Here is a 20289-nt window from a genome sequence, read left to right as displayed (position 1 = left end):
CCCACAGGTCTGCAGAGAGAGACAGCTGACCTCCTGAGAGCTTATTATGTCCTTGGTCCTAAGTCTTTTGTAGAACCCAACACATTCATTGAAAACCGATTCTGTGCGTTGTGCCTAAAATAAGCTTTAGTTTGGATCAGCAATCTTGCTTTTTGGGCAGATATCCCTGAGGCAGATATTATATCTACAGTGTAAGTTCTGTAAGGCCAAGTCAGTCATCTCATTTGAAAGCCTCTGAGTGTCTGGAATCATACAGTCTTTCTTTGCTTAATAGAATAAATATATTTGTATTTGTGAACATAGGGCAGCAAGCTTCATTATTTAAAGAGCTCCAAACAAGTATATGCTCTAAATTGAAAAATTGTGTTTTCTCACGCTAATACGACACAAGCCTTGACCTCTCATCCTGCTTCTGTTAATTAGTGTTGGTTGCTCTTACCTCAGGGCAAGCTCAGATTTATGGCTTTATGTTGTGGGAAGTTTTAAAGTGAACGTGCACTGCTCGAGTACATGCACAAACAGGTTTTCATACTCTTCGCCAAAGCACTGATGTACTCATGAATGTCTCAACTGCATGTGTTTTTTGTGTGCTATAGTACTGGAATATCTCAAAAGAGCCAAACAATTTTACATTAAACATATCATCTACCATAGCCGTGTTATTGTTATTCAGTTATTTTGGCTGTACTTTACAACTGAAGACCTGTATATCTAAGAAGCTTATGATTCATGGTACGATCTGTTCATACTTTTACAGATAATTCGACATTTTGGGATTATTTGTTGATTTATCAAGCAACGCATAAGAAGATCAATATCAATTTCATCCCTGCACATTCAGTATAGAGATATATCAGCCACATGCTCACTCCATCCAAACATAAACCCTGGAAGCTCAGAAAAATTACTTGGTTCTTAACAGAAGTTAAAAACAACACTTCCAGTTATCCAGGGCTTTAGTTATCTGTCTGCCTTGCAGCATTTTTTTCCATCTCATGCTTATTTATGTCACTCCAGTGTACCTTGGCTCCTAAACATGCTGCCTCCTGCCTTTTATTCCTCTAGAACATTGCATCACTGGAGTTCACAAAGGCTATGTATCACTGGAATTGTGCAAATGAGATGAGCTACTGTCTGGTGCTGCAGAAGCAAATGCGATGAAAGCAATCACAGAGAACTCAGACTTTCTGTTAACAAAGAGAGTTCATTAAGTCCATTAAATTCCCTGTTGAGAAAAACATCCCTGCTTTAAAGTCTGGGAGTTATTATTCCTGAAACACAAGGCCAACGAAGATATCAGAAGAAACAGACTTACCCAGTGGTATACTGTAGGTTTTGCCCTACAGTATACAGGAAAAAGACAAACATTCACTCTTCTAATTGGAAATTGTGTCTGTATGATTCATTGATAATTATTACTTACCATGCTTCCAAGGGGTCACTACGGAAAGCATTCGATCTGCATTTAATGAGGATTAGTTTCTCAATAAATGTTAGGGTATTTTTCCCATATGCATCGCTCAGGGGTATGTGGTTATGGCCTATTTCATCATTTGTTATGATTCTGTGCAGATTCCAAATTCACATTCATCTGGATAATATTCTAACCAGTCTTTGAGTTAGCTGTGATGTTGGGTTACCAAATTTGCATAATTCCCAACAATAATGGTAGTATAAACAACTATCATCTGTAAGATAGGAGATAACAATGGAACTGCTGTCTGTGTTGCCATATTTTTTGTCATAATATATGACACTGTCACTGCACAATCAATCATCCTTTAAATTCTATATCATGTCGGCCGAGGGGCTGTAAGGAGTTAATGTCTATTGGGATTTTTGTGTTCATACGTAAACTCCTGATGTCAGCAAAGATTACCAACGTCAACTTTCTTTTACTCTGGATGGCAGCTGGTCTGCAGCAGAGGATAATCTTTGCCTTCACATCAACCTTATTAATTCCTGCCTCTTTGGCGACCAGATGCCATTGCCCATGATACTTTGTTGCAGACTCTTTATTGCCAGTACACAATAGCTCTTAGTCCATTTTATTGGCAAACCATAAGCACCCTGTAAAAAAAAATAAAAATACTCTAAATAATAAGTCATTCATGTTCTTTTCAGATGACAGTGACAGTTACTTGCTTCAAACTTCTTTTGTCCATCTGGGTTATTTTTCACTGGTAGTCATTAGTATGCATACTGTAGCAGACATGGTTTTAGTCACACATTGGTTCTGCCACAAAGACAGGGGGCATATAGCAAGTCACTTGTCTCCATGTGTATGCTGCTCTGTCAACTCAAAATTCAGCAGGGTTTTTTGACTTTGAAGCCTCTTTGATATGGTGCTTTTGAAATGTTGAAGGGCGCCTTGAAAGAGGAAGAAATGTTTAATTAGTAGCCTTATGTTGGTACCATAGGATGACTTTCACATTAAAAGACTAGAAAAGTCTCTTTTCTTTTCTCTGATTAAATGTGCCATTGAAGTTGATTTATAAAGGGAAATGAATGTGTCCTGATAAATGCTCACTAATTCTTATATTATTCCTAATTTTGACCAGCAGTTTGGGAATAATAATTTTCTAATCCAAATCACGATTTATTTTTAGATTTATTGATAATTCTATGCTTTCAGTTTCATATGCTGCTAATCTCCACTCATATACCTTTCACACAGAGGTACGTGTTTTAGTTGGCCTTTTGCATTCTTTATCTTCAGCATTTCAGAGCCTTTTCACTTTGATATACTTAACATACCCATGTCTTGATGGATTATGACGGAATCCTCCAATTCACTCCTTTGAACATTTTCTTCATGACCACCTGTAATTTAAGCCTCCAACATGCAAATGACTGCTAATTCTACAGAGCTTGCAAACATGCTCTACATTTCTTAAGCACTCAGTGGAATAATCACAGGCATAGAGGCCTTGAGGCATATTGAATGATGCCTTCTACCTCTCTGTGCTGAGGTTCAAATATTCAAATCAGACTTTATGCTCAGAATTACTGCAATTACATTTTCCTTCACTTAGTTCACATTTTGTTTCTGATGCAGGATTAAATCAGAATGCCTCCTAGAGTTTATAATGTCATTGCTCTTATGTTAAATACAATAAGGATTTCATATGATGATTGTAATTATATCAGGGTGAATATTGTAATCAAAGCAAAGTTCAAAGCTTTAAAAGAAACTTTAACTACTAGAGAATATAAATTGCTAAATAAGAACCAGTATTAAAATGATTATGGAGGCTGTGGTCTGTCGGGGGGAAAAAAATGAATGGCATTGCTTCCTCCCACCTTTTTTGCAGCTTTAAAGAAAAATGGGTTTTGATTGATTGATTCTACAAATAACAAGAACCAGATCAGAGCCAGGAAGGCTTTTGACTGAAATGTCAACTAGTATAAAGCAGAAGAAATCTTCTGTGTTTCTAACAAAAGCCTCTGTCTTGGTTTTCCTTTCAGCAAATAAAGGCCTCGGCCTCCATTTTAGAATTTACTGTATTTCATGTCAACAATTCTTGATCAGACAAACAAGCCACAAATCCACGATACCTCCTTGTCAATCTGAATCTCTCTCCATGTCATAGCATTTCAGATCAGCTTGAAGAGAAGTCTTGCTTTCACACTCTACAAGCATACCAATGTAATCAATAAAATGTATTTTAAAAAACAGCAAAAAATTCTAACATATGTTTGCCTGCAGCTGTACAAATTTGGCTGTACAGTGAAGCAGCAGGAATAGATTTTGCTATTGAATTCACTTGACATGTTCTTCAGCTACTCATTAGAATTCTGTTCATCCTGTATGGCTCATGCAGTAATAGTCAGTTTGTCCACAGCTTTTGAATTTCTTTTTGTTGTTGCCTCTGTGGCCTAATGGTCAGTGATATGATTTAATGCAATATTGAGCAGGATACTTCATATGTAAATATAAGCAGACATCTACTTGTTTGTGCCCTTGCTTCAGACTAGTATACTTTTTATACTTTATTTTCCCTCTTAATGCCAAGGAAGTTATACCATTCACTCCTGGTATATTTTCTGAAGCCGATCTCTGCAGAAAATATCCCAGGAATGGAATGCATTTTTACATTCAATGTACTAGTTAGAACAAATAAAAAAATGTAATTTAAAAAAGAAAGAATAAAGTTCATGTATTTTTTTGTAAGCATTCCTCATTTCAGCATTCCTTTCATGAGGTTTTTTTAAGTTGCGTTGCAGTTCTCGACCTATTGTCCTATCACCTATTGTATTAAAAAAAATCTTCATAGTATACCTTTGCATTGTAGCTTTGACATTCAGGGTGAACTGTGTTTGATCAACCATAAGGCTGGTCATGGACCAATGAATCGAGCAGCCTTCAGTTTAGTATCTGCTTGTATTGGCTCCACTGCCCTGCACTGTCCACAGGCTGCAGCATGTACACCTTCTTTCTGCTCATTCATCTCACCGCTGTCATTGTTTGGCTGACCAACATGTAGCAGCCTGTCTTTCTTTCCTGCAACACAACAGCCACTGCATGTGCAGATGTGATCACTGTTGTGGAACTGTGTGTCATAAAGTCTTTCATAGAGCACTCTGATCATCATTAGATATTGAGAATGAAATCAACCAGCTAATTTCTAGCTGATCCCAGGCTCAATCTGTTACCCTGTGGACTTGCAAATTTGTTTTCAGTAAAGTCATCAAGGGTTTAGGATTGTCCCACTGTAGCCTTACCAAATACAGATGGGTGTGTTTGTTAAATTTCTCAATACTCACCCTTCTCTTGTACATACTTGCCTAAATAACCTATATATCTTTATGCTGTAGCATAATGGAAGATGAAACAAATTCACACTGGTACAGCGGAATACATGCATGCTGATGTTAACAAAACCATTGTTACAAGCAATTTCTTCCGTCTGGATTATTTCTGTCTTTTATTACATGTTTGTGATAAAACTTTTTATCTGTACATTTTCATGCTTTATTGCTTATTCGACATTTCAACATTAAAGAGAATTTAGTTGTGGTTAACTTGTAAGAAAAACTGTTTTTTAAAAAAGTGCATGTAAACCACTTAAAAACTTAAGCTTTTTAAGCTGAGTATCAATCATCATCCAGTGTGTTCCTCCTTCCACAGCCAGTGATGCTGAGTCCTTAGCGGACAGATATTATTGTGATAATAGTCACACTTAATCACTGCAGGTATGAAAACGGTCGGTGGGCCTCGGGCCATTAAGTACTAGGTTTCCTATCCTCTGCATTTCTCCATCCTCCATTTAGCATAATGACACTCAAACAATCAGTGCTCACATTAGAATATGCACAGAGGTACTATGCAGAATAAAAGGGTGTTAATGTGTCATATGTAAATATCATGATTTGTTACCGTGACATGCTCTTCCCAGCAGCAGCAGGTAGCTGATTCCACCTGAGAAACCAGACATGGTATACATGCTTAAAGAATTACAGCAATCAACATTGAAGACTGCCTTGGATTCATGTTCTGATACTATGACGTAGTCCCAAACTGTGGCAACACTGCTGAATAATAACATACTTGTGGTCACATTTGTTCGAGGTCTCCCTATGCTGCTGTGATTTATAAGCATAGATTCCATCTGCAAACTGTCTAGGACATCTTAGCCTGCTGGGGTAGTACCCTGGGTCCAGCGCTATTTGCTCAGCCAGCCGAGACGAGGTGCTCCCCGGCAGGGTTTTGCAGTCACTGTGCCCATGCATGGCTTTCCTTCCCTTAACGGATCTGCTCAGGGCTACTCTCCAGAGCCTGCAGCAGGGGAAAGTAAAGCGTCTACAGCAGGACTACTGCATTTTCTCACAGATTGAGCCATCTTTACTGTCTCAACTGTCTCCTGCTGCCGCTTAACAATTGAAAGCAGAAGGTTATCGTGATCACAGACAAATGACAAGGACTTAGTTTTATTTGCACTTTGTTATTGATCAATCAACGTTTTGATATAAGTTATGTTTCTGTCATTTTAAAATATTAAAATCTTGTAATGTTAATATAATTATTATAGCTTGTTAAGTCTGATTGAGTTCTAATTTACACTTATCTTTAAAAAGATACATTTGTGTGACATAATTAGTTCCCAAAACAAATATTGAATCCATTCGGTGCTGCGATGCATTGTAAGTGTGTAGAGTTACTGAAAGGAAAGGTGCTCCACTTTAAAGTGACGTGATAGATTAGGGAGGAGCCCTGGCAACAGTATAATTTCCCTGGTGACCAATTTCTGAGCCCTCTCTAAGCAAAGAAAATCAGCAACAAGCCAACATGTCAGGCAAAGCCTTATGGTAGGGTGCAGGAAGACATGCTGACTCACTTCTAATGAGCAGCCAGAGATAGAAATAATAACTTAAACAAGGAATGGTAGGTCATGACTGCATATATACCACTGACTGTCCTAATTAACTCCAGGCTTCATACGCTGTAAACAGAAGTAAAGGTTTGCACGCAAAATGGCGTCAGCTGTGGCCGAGTGCTGATGGGAAAGAAAAAGAAAAATAGGTTTAGCTTTTCTAGGTCCATAGTTTTGCACACTGGCTGCTTCTGAAAACTGTTGAAGCTCTCTTGTTGTTTTCAGTCCTTTGCTGAAATTGAGCCACAACAATTGAATTGAGCCTATTTGTTTACTGGGGTGCTGTGGCTGTCACCACTCATCACCTCTGTGTGTAAGAAAAAATCTCAACGCAGTCACTACTGAAATAAGTTGCACGGTTCTCTATTTTGCTATGCTACTTCTCCTTGGAACATTTGCATACTTTTTCCTTTCTCTTTTTGTCACTTTGGCAAGTGGTTTAGGTCAAGCATTACTGCGGAGCTTACAGCAGTTCTTTCATTGATGTAACCTGTCTCAAATGTTTCTAACTTTGGGTGCATATCCGGGTATACAGTCATGCTGAAAAGTGATTTTGGGACTGACTAGACACCTGCCTTCCCTCCTCCTGACTGATGGATTAGACTCTAAACATCTTAAGTGCCAAGAATTTTTGCTCACTACTCTCACTTTTGGTAATAAGCACCTTTTGAACAAGTAAGAACATGTGCAGTGAAGTCAGATAATGGCAATGCCCCATTAAGTGGTTATCTATCAATCAATCAATCAATCAACCAATCGGTCAATACTCTTTAATGGATTAGAGAAAAAAATCATTTAAGTAATTCTAATTGTTATTTGCTGATGGTTTGCCATTGTGTCAGCCTGTTACATGTTAAGATTTAGTTACGTCTGAGCAGAAGTTCAAGTTCAAGTGACTGACTTTGTCACCTTTCAGCTAAGAGAGAATAACAAGGTTTCTGCTTAGGATCACTTTAACAGTTGAGGCTGGCAGAAGGTACAGACTGAGAGTATTGCTCATTTTAATGGAAGACTGAATTAATTTTACTTTCCTTACATAGTTTCAAATTGATTCCTCCTGCTGAAGAAAGTTTGATTCCTCTATGTTTGAATTATTGCCAAAAGTAACATGAGCATAATTTACCATATGTTGAGATTTCCAGTGATGTTAATACTGATGTTCTGCTAATTCCATTTACTATAAGTGCACATATTTGCACAGTTGTCATTTCTTCCTAGTGCCATGTGTTGGTTTGGATATTTGGCCATTTTACACCTTTAATCCTATTACGCATGTCTTTGCTATAGCCAGAGTTTGACACAGGACTAAAAATGGCCACAATCTTCCATGCTTCATCATCTGTGCTTTGTGTCAGACCCAGACAGTCATCTGGAAAGGTCAAAGCTTCGGTAAAAGATTTAAATCACCCCACACAAGAAAGATTTACTCTGACAGGCAGAACCTGAAAACTGGTAAATAAGAATGCAAACGGAGTCTCATTCCTCTTCACTTAAAGCAAGGACAAACACACTATTGTATTTCAAAGTGAAGGTCATCAGTTGTGATGCTTTAAAGAAACCATAAAGGCTTCATATTTTTTACAACCTTTTTTTAGATAAATAATTTGTCTCCATTATATGTCAATTTATATTTATTCTCAGTTAAAACAACTCAAATATTCAGACCCTGACTATTTGTTTACATTATCATCACACTGAACCATGTATTTGCTATCCTTCTCTTTCAGATCTATCAATTGTGTTTTCCTTTCTAAAATGGAGTGATCTTGGCTCAGCTGCCAGCAACAGCATAGTTCTAAATACAACTTGACAGGGTCAGCATGGAAAAACAAACTGTTGGGCTGAGTTTTGGCAGTGGGAGAATTTGACATATGGGTGCTATTCTTTGTTGAATATTTTAGCTGTTTTGTTGTTCTGTGTTCATCCAGTTGAGCTGCTACTGGAACGTTTTCTCTCTTTTTTTCTTTCTCAAATTGTCTCCTCATTATATTAATGTTGTGGCCACACCTTTTGATGAATGCAGAAACTAAAACACCAATTCAGCTTGTTTTTAGGACAAATGGGGACTGTGAAAAAAACAAAAAAAATCCTTTGTCTTTACTGTTTATTCACATACTTAAAAAGATGAATGTGAATTGGAGCAGTTTACAGCAAGGCCTATGCATCATCATATTTTAGCTCACAGAAGTAAAGAAAAATGAAACTATTTTCAGCTATAAAGCCATGCTTGAGTAATATGTCTGCTGCAAAGTGCTACAAAGCAAGAACTATTACAAGGTGGTAACTTTTTATAATCTTTTTGGAAAAGACATCAATAAATATATGTTGGATATTTTCTCTTAAGCTCATGAAAACATGTATATTTAGGATCTTTTTTTAAGTTCTTTGCATGTCTGTTTTTTATTTTATAAATGCGTTTCTGTAGTTTGTAGATATTATTGATTTCTGCAAATCTGACTCTATAAGTTTTATCGTTACACACTGAATAACCTTTGCATGGGAGTCTTTAGTGTAACAGTCCATGATGAAATTTGATCAAACAACCTCTTGAACACACCGTTATTATCCTGGATAATCCATTAAGTATGTGTATGAATACTAGTGTTCAAGTATATGATGTTTAATAGGCTTATTCTGGAAAATTAACAGACAAAGTAAACAGCATAACTGTACATGCATTGTATGTGAGAGCTGAATTACAGTTCACATTACAGGGAGTTAGGCAAAGGGTTCTGCAAATCGCTTCTCACAGGTGAAGCAGCAGAGGTACGGTACATAAAAAACATCCAAATGTGAGAAGTTGGTGTCCTGTAGTGACTATTATTGCAGATGTATGTTGGCACACAGTAGAAACTGTTTGTGAAATAGAAAATTACAATAGATGCTGTGTAGTAAAATATAAATAAATCACTGGTGTATACTTATGTTACACGACCTTTTTATGAGATTGTATTGAGTCTGTATGATAATCTTTTGATTGTTATTTCTTTCTGTTTTTTGCACAGGCCTTCCCATGTATTTCCACAGGCATCTATGGTAAGCGTAATCTCCCTTTTTTATTTATTCTACTCAGTCCTTGTAATTGTTTCTGATTCTCAGTCAAATGTTCTAACAATCTGCATAGATTTCCAGCAATATGTTGCAAACATATTTTTTAGCAGGTCAGTATACATTTAAGCCATAGCATTATATTACCCTGTTAAAACATCACTTTATACTCTACCATGTCTCACAAAAAGATACAGCGTAGCAGAAGGTTAACAAAATGAGAACCCTGAACATTGCTTTTGTACTCTCATGGGACCAAGCCAAATGTGCTGCAAGGCATCCTCGGAAAAGAGTGGGTATGCTCATTGTACTTAAACAAAGTCACTTGTGCAAAGTCATTGAAAACATGCCAAACTTATTGACATAAATGGGATTAGGGTTTTTTATGGTAAATAACTGTAAATGCTAAGAGATGTGTAGTTTTAGTGACTCAATAGAAAATTTTAATTCCCTCTGTTAAGTTTTTTTTTTTTTGTAATCATACAGTTCATGCCATGAATTGAATTAGCAAACAACTTCAATAATCACAGTGGTACCAAATGTATAAGGATTAATTACCATGCTAATTCTTATTGTCCATATTTGGCTGTTAGTCAACAGCAGCATACTTCCACTAAACATTCAAAACTCTGGTAAACTTGAGCATAAATGCAAATAACCAGGATGCCTTCTTTTTGCGCCTCTGTGTTTTGTTATCATTAGATAAAGGTTGCTGTGAGTAACCAAGCCTTGAAAATTAAGACATTTTACAGGAGCTGATACTGCCGGTGTTGCAAACACTGTTACCTTTCAATGGACCAATAAGTGTATGTGCCAGGATGATAATTCTTCTGTGACCAACACAAACTAATAAAAATGTTTTCGTTTTTAGACCTTTGTCTTTAAAGTCCAAAGGTGATTCTTATTATTTACTTCAACGTTCACAAGATGGTAGATGTTTCTCCTGTGTGTGCCCTTTGTGAAATATGTTTCTTGTTCTTGGCATAAAATTGACCCTCACACATATTTACAGCATGATGTCCTCAGATCCATCTATGTACTTCTATTGAGGCTTTGTATATTATTTCTTCTTCATTTGCCAAGCCACCTGAAAGTAGTCTAACAAGAATGTTTTTTTTCCATGGCTGTCTGTTTTCAATTGAGCAAGGTACCTTCTGACATTAATTCATGAAATAAGCACATCTAAATAATAATAATAATAATAAATGACATAAATGTATGTGCAGTTTATAAGATAAGATATATAAGGTACATATATATAAATAATGTATCATCTGCTGCTGGGGGACATAAGAAGATCATGTGTCCCCAGACACATTAAGACTGGATATTGGGTCCTTTTGAGAATTTTTTTTTCCCAAACGATGCAATTTCTGACCAAAGACATCACACTTTCTCCTTTATCAAACCTACAGTATAACTGGCAGCTATCACAAAAGCATTCTGAATTTTTACCTGTAAAGGAGTACAAGCATTGATTACAGTATTTGGCAGTGGTCATTAAAACCAGCTGAAACTTCCCTGAATATAAGTGGATCAAAGACATTCCAGGCAGTCATGCATCCTCATGCAGAGTTACATAAACTTGTTTGTTAGGTCTTGTGTGTAGTAAAATGTGCCTCTAAATTACAAGATGTTTATAATTAATTTATGTACACTGAATAAGCTACTTCCTTCTTGGGATATTGAACATTTTCCTCCCAATAATATTTTTCAATTCACACTGCAAAACATAATTTCCTCTCACCATCTCTTTGAGCAATATTGTTTGTTTTCAGTGATATGTCTATGCACATATCTCAGAATGGATCTTGTTTAGGTGCTAATGATAGAAAAACACATGACTGATATCTGTGTTTCTTGCTGGTTATTTGAAAGCCCTTGAATACTGGTGTTGGTGACATATTTTTTAAGTGACGCAACAGATTCTCATTCAATCTAGCGATGGATGGAAAAAAAAATTCTAAATTATAGATTCTAAAATATGAGGAATAAAACAGCCCTACAATGGAGACACAAAGTCAGTCCAAGAGTGTGCACAAGAGAAGGAGCCATAGCTTTTACTGTACACTGCTGCTGCTGACGAGGCTACAACTTATTGCTGTTTATTATGGTGCTGTGTGTTGCATCGCCAGTGGGAGCCTGTCATAGCACTCCACCAGGAGCCCCCTCACATCAAAAGGATAGTCTGTGCAGAGCCAAACATGCTGCAGAGGGGAGGAATTAAACAGCCTGTTCAATAAATAAACAGCTTAGTGCTTCCCATAACTGCATCTCCATAGAACAATACAGCTGATTAAGACTAAAGATCTTCACACAACAGAGGGCAAATAGAGGAGGGACTCTAAAAAGAACTACAGTATACAGCATTACAGCAGTGCTGTGATGTTGTTCTCCATGACTCCTCTTTGTGCCCCCAGAGTGTTGCTGTATTCTGAAAGAGGCCCTCCTCTCTTGTCAGGATATTTGACATTTTATGTACATTTTAGATAACCTTTAAGGTCAGCCTCCATTTCAGCAATGTAAACAAAAGCTTTTTAGAAAGAGAGTCACATCCCCCTTCATCTCTTCCTCTCTCTCTCTTACACATAGCTAAAGCTATCTTTTTGTGAAAATGTACATGGTCGCACTGCAATTTATGCACATAGGACTGTGCCACATCCACACTTGATTACAGCAGGAGAATGAATCCCATGTCCCTGATATTGTGACAGAGAGAAATCAGGAACAAGTTATCCAAGGCCCTTGTGGTGAGGAAAACAGATTTGTCAGGAAAGCTAATGCTAATTGACACTCTCTTTCACGCCTCCATATTCCAGAGGACTCAGTCACCACTGACAGATGATGGCAAAAAAGGGAGGTTGAGTATAGTCAGGGTGCGCAGGGCATACCTTATACGCTTGGAAAGAAAAATGAGGGCTCACACTGCGCTGACAGTCCAATCCCTCAGTCCGGCCCATTAGCCACAACAGAATTTCTGCACTGATAGTGTGTCGGAGGTACCACCCATAAACAAACTGGTGCCCACTGTGGGCCACGAGGTCACCCAGCATGATAGAGGTTATTAAGTGCCACTCCTGTTTGCACATCAATCTCAGCCGTACAACCTGGGTTTAAACAGATTATTCCTTCCAAGGAGGAGACACGTTTCAATGTCTCACAGGATCAGAGCCAAGAGTCCAACTGCCTCAACTTAGAGAGGTCATTTTCTCCTTTAGTATCCCTTTCTTTTCTGTCCCTCCAATATATTCTCTTGTCTTGTGTAATCCTTTTTCTCACCAACACATCTTTCCTACATTTAGTCACACAAGTAAAACTAAATACATAAAAATCCAATTATAGGATGCAGTCTGGACAATTTAGCTTTTTCTAGATCACATCTTAGCTGGCACCGAAAGAGCACTTTCCAACAGCCTCGTAACGCGATGTTCAGTTTAGGAGCCGTCTGCTAAGATTAAAGTTTGCATGGAGCAGATGAGCTCACTGGTATCATGTGAAAGTGAGAATGTGAAGATTCTCACATCTGCTGTTTGCTTTGACAGATGCCCTTGCACACATGCATTTATAACCAATATCAAAATAATCTGAGGCACTCAATGCAGCAGTGCCAATACTCTTTGAATGAATATTAACCCTGTTTACTTCTAAACTTCCACCTTTGCCACATTTGTCTCTGTGACGGATTTGAGGATTGTTGACAAAGGATTTTTAGCTGACTGTTGGCTATAGAAGATATGCGGATGTAATCCACCCAAGCTCTACTGTTATGTCCACACTGATGCACTGCTGTACTGTCCAGATCAAAGGTGTTGAGCAGCAAAGAATTTTTTCCTCCAGGCAGCATCATGCTCTGGCTGTCTTCATCCCTGTCTAGGATTAGGAAGGTTGAAGACATTTATGGCACCTTATCTCTTAACAGCGATGGCTTGCTGCTAGCTACCCAGAGATTGGCCTGGGAAAGTTATCCCGTCTTTTAAAAACAAGGATTTAGGACATGGAGCTTAGTCCGGTGGGGTTGGGAATTTCAAGGTACATCGGAGCAATATGCTGTATCAGTGGGCAGCAGAGTGTGTGCTCAGAGGGAACAGTAACTTTGTAGCCAATTTAACACAGTCACACAGCGTGCATTGTACTCAACACTTGCTTTGCTCCACCATTTTCATGGATGACAAACCAAATGTAAAAATACTTCCCACCTTTAGGACAATAGATTTAGGCCTTTACAAATCTTGGTTGACCACTAAACTTTTGCTTACTAAACACTCTTTTTGATGTTTTTAAAAAGTAAAAGCTGTTAAATTTAGCATTTAGGCCAAAGCATGACATCACCTTTTGTGGAATGTTTCCAAGGAAGGTCATCATCTGTTGTGCTACGGAGACTCCTCTCTGCCTTCCCACCTCTTTTTCTGCCTTTCCTCCTCACATATCGCCCTCCCATCTCTCTTTGTCTCCGTATCCTTTTGTGGGCTGCAAAGTCGGTCATGGTCACAGCCCTGCTGTCGTGTCCCAGTGTTGGCGTAGGAGCAGCTCCAGGCCATTTGACACCCACGCTTTGGCGTCTGGAGTCCTGGGGCGCTACTCTGTCCTCCACCTTAGGTCAACCTACCTCTCCTCTGGGCCCTGATGGGGTGACAACCCTGTTCCCCCACTCGCTTTCCAGATGAACACACAGCACTGCTGCCCTCAGCTGCACTGCCTTCACTTAATAATTTCCTCCTGCTACCCAAACCACAACCAGATAGTCTGCATCGTATTATATTGTGCTTAAATGAGTTTACTCTCTCTGTTCGACATAAAAAGGGTTTTTCGGATTGGACATCTTATGAGTAAATCTCAGCATTATTTCAGACAGCAACAAAAATTTGACTTTGTCGAATATGTTTAACAGTTATTAAAAGCTGTATTTAAGCAGACTTCAAAGAAATAAGTCAATATTAGCCTTTTTAGAATCAGAAGAAAAATTATTGATCAATGTTGGGAAATGCTTACAGTTACAGTTACTCAACATGCAGTAAAAAAAGAGATACATGGGAAAAATACATTTTTAAAAAGTTTAGAAAACAGAGGTAAGATGCAACAATAGCGTTTGTACTGTAAACACACAGGATACAATCATACATCAATATACAACTTGTACTTGTTTTCCATAAAAAAAATCACAAAGGATGATAAATGAACAACAGAGAAGTAAAGTGGGACCACCAATACATGTGTGCCTCAAGGGGAGAATACCTGTGTCATATGTTTTTTGAGTAAAAAAGATTTCAAATTCATCCAACCAGTCATGTACCAAAGTCTCAGAAAAATTTAGAACAAAACTGGAAATTATGAAGCCCTAAAATAACAGCAGACTGTGATATTCTCCTCACAATAGGAGCCCACTCAGGAAAAACAAAACTGGTGTGATCTGCAGTATGTGCCTACAGCCTACATATATTTGCAGATAAAGAATGGGACTGTATCATAGCACAGACATATATTCAACTTGTTGACTTCCATCTGCTCGCTTTATCAGGTGATGCAGCTACTTTTCACAAAAAAAAAACACCTTAGCTACACAAGTTTTCTTGAGAAAGTAAACTCTGGAAATAGAGTTAAAGTAAATTCCTTGATATAATAGTTTCCATGCTGGCAAAGAGCAATGGGCTTGCTTGCTCTGAAAACCAAAAGACAATATACTTTATTATTTTCTATGTTACACAGTTCCTCAGATTTTTAGCTTTGTATAATATAAAACTGTTTTTCCTGTAAAACACCGTGGGGTCCTTTATAAATGTCAAAAAACAGCTTGCTTATATCTATCACTGGCGTAACTTGTTGGGCACAGATTGAAATATGTTCCAAAGGAGTCTAAAACATGTCCTTCTTCTCTTACAAGTCAGTTACCTTACAATTTGCAGTGAAAATGGACAAAGGAATGAAGGCTAAATGAAAAGTCTTTTGTCTTCCTTAGGTCAGATTAGGTAACTGCTTTGCCTTATTTTCCCTTTCCTAGATCCAAAAATGTTGATGGAACTGAACCTTTATCATTGGTCATTCTATGTAAATATTATGTAATCACATTGTGCCACTATACGCCTTTGTTCACTTTGTTCACTTGACCCGTGCCATAGTTTCTCTCAGCCTGTTCTCTGCGGATGCTGTGTTCAGCCTGGTGATGAAGTAGAGAATCCTTCAGCAGAAATAACACTGCACCACCTGAGCCCTCATCAGTGGTGCTGTGCTGCACATATCCCATCAGCGCACCTCACTAAGACAAATCTCTCTGAGCCATCCATATTCCCAGCATAGGAGAGAGGCGAAGCAACTAAGGCAGAGACCCTGGAGGGCCCACCATCACTGTGTTTGATGCTAACTCCTCACAACCTGACAGGCTGGCTCCTTCCGAGTTCCCTGTAAAGAAAAGATGGAGAAGGGGATGGTGATGTAGTAGTACACATTGTGTACATATGCTTGAGTTTTTAAACGACTCAGCTCATTCAATCCTTTTTCTGAATATCAGAAAGTGGATTGTGTCAAGGGTGCTGTGACTCCTGGTGCCTAGAGAGGTGTTGGAACTGGGGCTTTGGAGTATTTTATTTTTCACGGAAACATACTTCGCCAAGCTGAAAAGGGCAGAGAGAAAAAAGGTGTGGAAAGCTTAAACTAGTACAGTAAGATAAGAAAAAAAGTATGCTGAAAAAGAGCTGCTGATGCACTCGAACTTCAGCTGTTGACTTTGTGCTGGTGGTGTTACTGTTGAATTAGGGTTCTTCTGCCAGCCCGGCTGCAGAGCTACGGACACCTTTTGCTACATCTTGCTTGTTATCTTTTTCATTAGATCACATGCTCACTTCTTTTCTCCTGTTTTTCTCCCCTTTCAGCTGCTTTGACAAATGCTCTATTAATTTGATTAATCTCAAATTAATAGAGCATTTGTAGAAACTCCCCCACTGAATAGGTTAAATCTATCCTCTGCTATCAACTCAATTCTGTTGACCAAAAGAAGCTATTATTAAATTTAGGACCGCTCTTTAGTTTGAAATTTAATGTGTCTATGTTCATATTTAAGGTGTCATAGAGCACAAAGGCAGTGTCTTACTTCTTTAATAACATTCTTATTTGTTTCATTTTTTTTTTATTGTGCTTACTTGTCTGACAAGTCTTTGTGTGTGCTTAGTCTGAACAGCTGGTCCTATCACCCAGAACTATTTTCTTCAGCTTTCCCGTCTTCTGCACATCTGTTTGCCAATGTTGCTTGATGTGTGAGTCTGAGTGTTAGCACACCTACACAGGTGTGGAATCAGTTATTCAAAAGGGAAACGTCAGCACAAGAAGTTTTACTGCTGAAAAGGTTAAGAGTGTTTTGAAGACTAGAAAAAACAGTTGGCCTGCAAATTTGGCCTTCTGGTTTAGGCATTAAACACACAACTCTTGGGTCAGTTTTTGAGGGACAGGAGCTGTGAACAGGTGGTGCACTATCTGCAGACCTGCAGATCCATAACAGAGCCTTAGGAGCAGAGTGGCTGTCACTGCTGGCTCGTATGCACCTCACATCTTGCTTCACCCTGTGCTTGAACAGGAGTTTAGCTATGGCTTGGCAGCAACTCAGCCCCTCTTATCTCATCAGTATTAGTCAGCCACAACTGTCAAGCTGGGAAAGAGGAGGAGAAGAAAAATGGAGAGAAAGAGAGACACATCAACAGTAGTCAGATAGGTAAAGGTGGTGGGGTATTACATAAAATATGTAATGACTGTCAAGGCAGTTGATTTAGACCATTTACAGCTTTGGTAGCAGGTGGGCAAGTGAGAGATTACAGAATTCAGGAAAGATAAGATTAGATCTTCGTGGCTTTTTGTTTTTCTTTGTATCCAAGTTAAAGGGTAGGTCGTCACGGTACTTGTAAGGCTGTTTCATAGGTCATACAGTTATGACAATGGCAGAGGAAAAATATTTGAAAATGTGACCCATATAATAACCAAGAGGTTACAGCTGTGGCCTGACCCTTGTGTTAGTTGATGTGGGTTGAAATTGAGGTTTTGACCTCTGTCGTTGGAGGAGGATGCTATCTGCTATAACCTGTGGTCCCTCATAGAGGTTAGGGGTTTCTGAATGGAAGCTCGTTCAGTTTTAAATCCTGTACTTGGTCACTATGATGGAAGAAATGGTCTATTTTTGTTTGATGGCTTCTGGTGTTAACTTTTCGCAGGGTGGACAGTGTTACAGTTGTACTTCAGGGCTTAAATAACTACCTTGTGGATTTGTGGAGAAGCTCTAACATAAAGTGCTTGAGCCAATTATTGTGAAAGGCACAGAAGACCAAACTCAAATATAATTACGTTGAAATGAAGACAACCAAAACGCTACTCTGTAGCAGATTGTCAGCTCTTTTGGTAATGGCATATTTAATCTTCAGCTGTACCAAATGTGCCCCAAAGGATTTTAAAGTCAATATGTTACTGTAAGAGTTTGTGAGGTTTTCTATAGTGGTAGCGAATGATCCTTAGGTCCAACAGTTTTTATTAACATTTTTCTTCTTTTTTTCCTTTACTGGTCTAATTAGCAAAAAACAATTAATAGTATTTATTTTTCTATCCTTATATCATATTAAGATTAGGATTCCTCTGCTGGTACAACTGTTATGTTTAATATGGTAGTTAGCCACATTGTGTATTAGCCACACTGTCTTTACTACATTTTCATACTGCCAAGCTGATAAACTAGAACAGTGTGAATGATCACACATCTAAGTGTAATTTTCCCCATAAAGACAAAACATCAATCAGTTCTGCTTGAGGTGGTAATGACTGAGGGTGTGATTGTGGATGTGTAATTGTAGCTTGTATCTACACTTTGATAGCCCCGTAATATGTCTGTATGTGTATTCACATCACTGTGCATCTGGCAACACATGTCTACAGCAGCTGATCTGACAGTTGGTCTCATCTACCTGAGACAGGCAGGTTGTGCTGCTTTTCATTGATTTGGGAGAGATACTGTTACCTGTGGAGATATCCATGTGTCTGTCTGCCTCCCTGTCTGGTTTTGTCTCCCTCCAACATCTGCATGTTGAATACAACTGTTATTGACGCTCTGTTTCTCTCTTCAGGCTTTCCCAATGAACCTGCAGCTGACATTGCTCTGACCACTGTAAAGAGATGGATCGAAGAAAATCCTGATAAGGTAGGACATGCCAGTATTATGCATGTTCAGAGAAAAAAAGACAAATCTGAGGCCACTTGTCCATTTGGGAAGGCACTGTCAAATTTAAATTTTTGTTGAATTGCTTTAAGCAGAAATGATGGGACCGCAGCTGAAACATAAACCCTAATTTTCATGCATCTCTGTATCAGACAGACATCTTATCCACCTGCCTTGATTGATCAGCAGTTTAGTTTGAGGTCTGCATGCATATCAAATCAAAAGGCAGTCTGAGACTAATCAGGGCTTAAATGGTTTGTTGACTATTTAATTGGTCTTTGCTTGGGAGCACTATTAAACCCTAAAGAACATAAACACATCAGTTGAAATAATCTTAAACTGTATTTTGTATTGGGTAAATTATCTGTACCTCCACAGTTGGTTTGGTGAATAACATACATAAATGATTATTTTCGACATGATCTGACAATTGATCATCTTTAGTTGTAACTTTAAGATTAGAGGTAAAAAAGCCATCATTTGAAGTGATCATCAGAACATAATATATCCATCAGCAATACTGAAGCGAATGTGAATATTTTGATTTTAAAGTCATGTTGCTGTGGTCCTCTAAGAATCTTTGCCAAAGAGAAAATTTTCATCCAGACAGTGAGAAAAACAAACGCTGATGTGCTATTAACAGATCCACTCTTTCTAAACTACGTGGTCTTGGTGTTAGATTAGAATTTATTATCAAGTGAAAATGTTGCCTTGTTAAAATTGTGTTCACCTAATGTGTCAACACCTTTATATATTATTACCCTGTACTGTGTTTAGCGCTAATTAACAGGGTCAAACTTCACAAGAAGCCAAATTAAAGCAGGGATTAATTGTCATACAAGTTATTATGAGTTTGAGGTTTTTGCAGCAACATAATTATGCAGAAACTATCTTGCTTTTGAAACGGTATTAAACAGCTTGAAATGTTTTCAGTTCATGACAACAGACTTTTGTGGAGTTGTCATGAGGCAGTATGAGTCCTTACAGAACATTTATCAGTCTGTGAGGGAGTGAGTGATGGTAACCTTCAGGGGTCATCTCTATTTACCGAGGCACTGTTTATATCTGTCACTGTGGATTGAGGTGTTTTATAAAGCTCACAGCTTGATGTGCTGCAGCATCCCTCAGCTGGTGTTATAGATGTTGTGAACAGGTAGCCAAATGATACAGAGTTGCTAGATTACTTTGCAGTTGATGTGCTGTTTGTAGCACCTGTTCTCTGCCTGATGATTCCTGTAACATGTAGTTGTGGAAACCATCAGCTCTCTGGCAGGAAGTTGGTTTCATGTAGTTTATTGCTGACTGTAAATAAAAAGATAACGTACAAAGCTGACTTTTGGGTTTGTGTTGTTCCTCATCCAAGATTGCCACTTGTCGAGCAGAGGCTGCATTTATCTATCTGTATTGCTTTAACTGATATATATTTCTTCTGTGCGCAAGTGAAGCAAAACATTTCACAATTCATGGCATGAGGGAGACGTCTACAAACACAGTTTGGTAAAGCTACATGAGCATATATGGTGAATCCTCATCTCTGAGACAAAGTGAGCAAGATTTTAATGTGATCAGAGAGAATAAAGTGATACATTTTGCTCAGAAGCAGTGCATTATTTTCCTTACACTGGAAAATCCCTTTAATCAAATCACAAAGTAGCATATGCTCGTGCAAGAGGTCTTCCCTCCTTT

General features: G+C 38.3%; 1 protein-coding gene across 4 annotated transcripts in view; it reads left to right on the top strand.

Annotated features, from left to right (window-relative positions):
* macrod2 (mono-ADP ribosylhydrolase 2) overlaps positions 1-20289 on the top strand; it is a 374142-nt gene that overhangs the window by 275314 nt on the left and 78539 nt on the right. For all 4 annotated transcript variants that reach the window (XM_072391251.1, XM_072391250.1, XM_072391249.1 and 1 more), the window contains exons 7-8: positions 9380-9410; positions 18512-18585. In XM_072391251.1, the coding sequence (XP_072247352.1) occupies positions 9380-9410; positions 18512-18585 (105 nt within the window). The remainder of the gene's footprint in view (positions 1-9379; positions 9411-18511; positions 18586-20289) is intronic.

Source organism: Leuresthes tenuis, unplaced genomic scaffold (genome assembly GCF_036924035.1).
Source record: "Leuresthes tenuis unplaced genomic scaffold, fLeuTen1.0.hap1 SCAF_8, whole genome shotgun sequence".
In the NCBI taxonomy this organism is placed as follows: Eukaryota; Metazoa; Chordata; class Actinopteri; order Atheriniformes; family Atherinopsidae; genus Leuresthes; species Leuresthes tenuis.
Note: the sequence above shows the minus strand (reverse complement) of the source record. Positions and strands in the feature narration are given on the sequence as shown.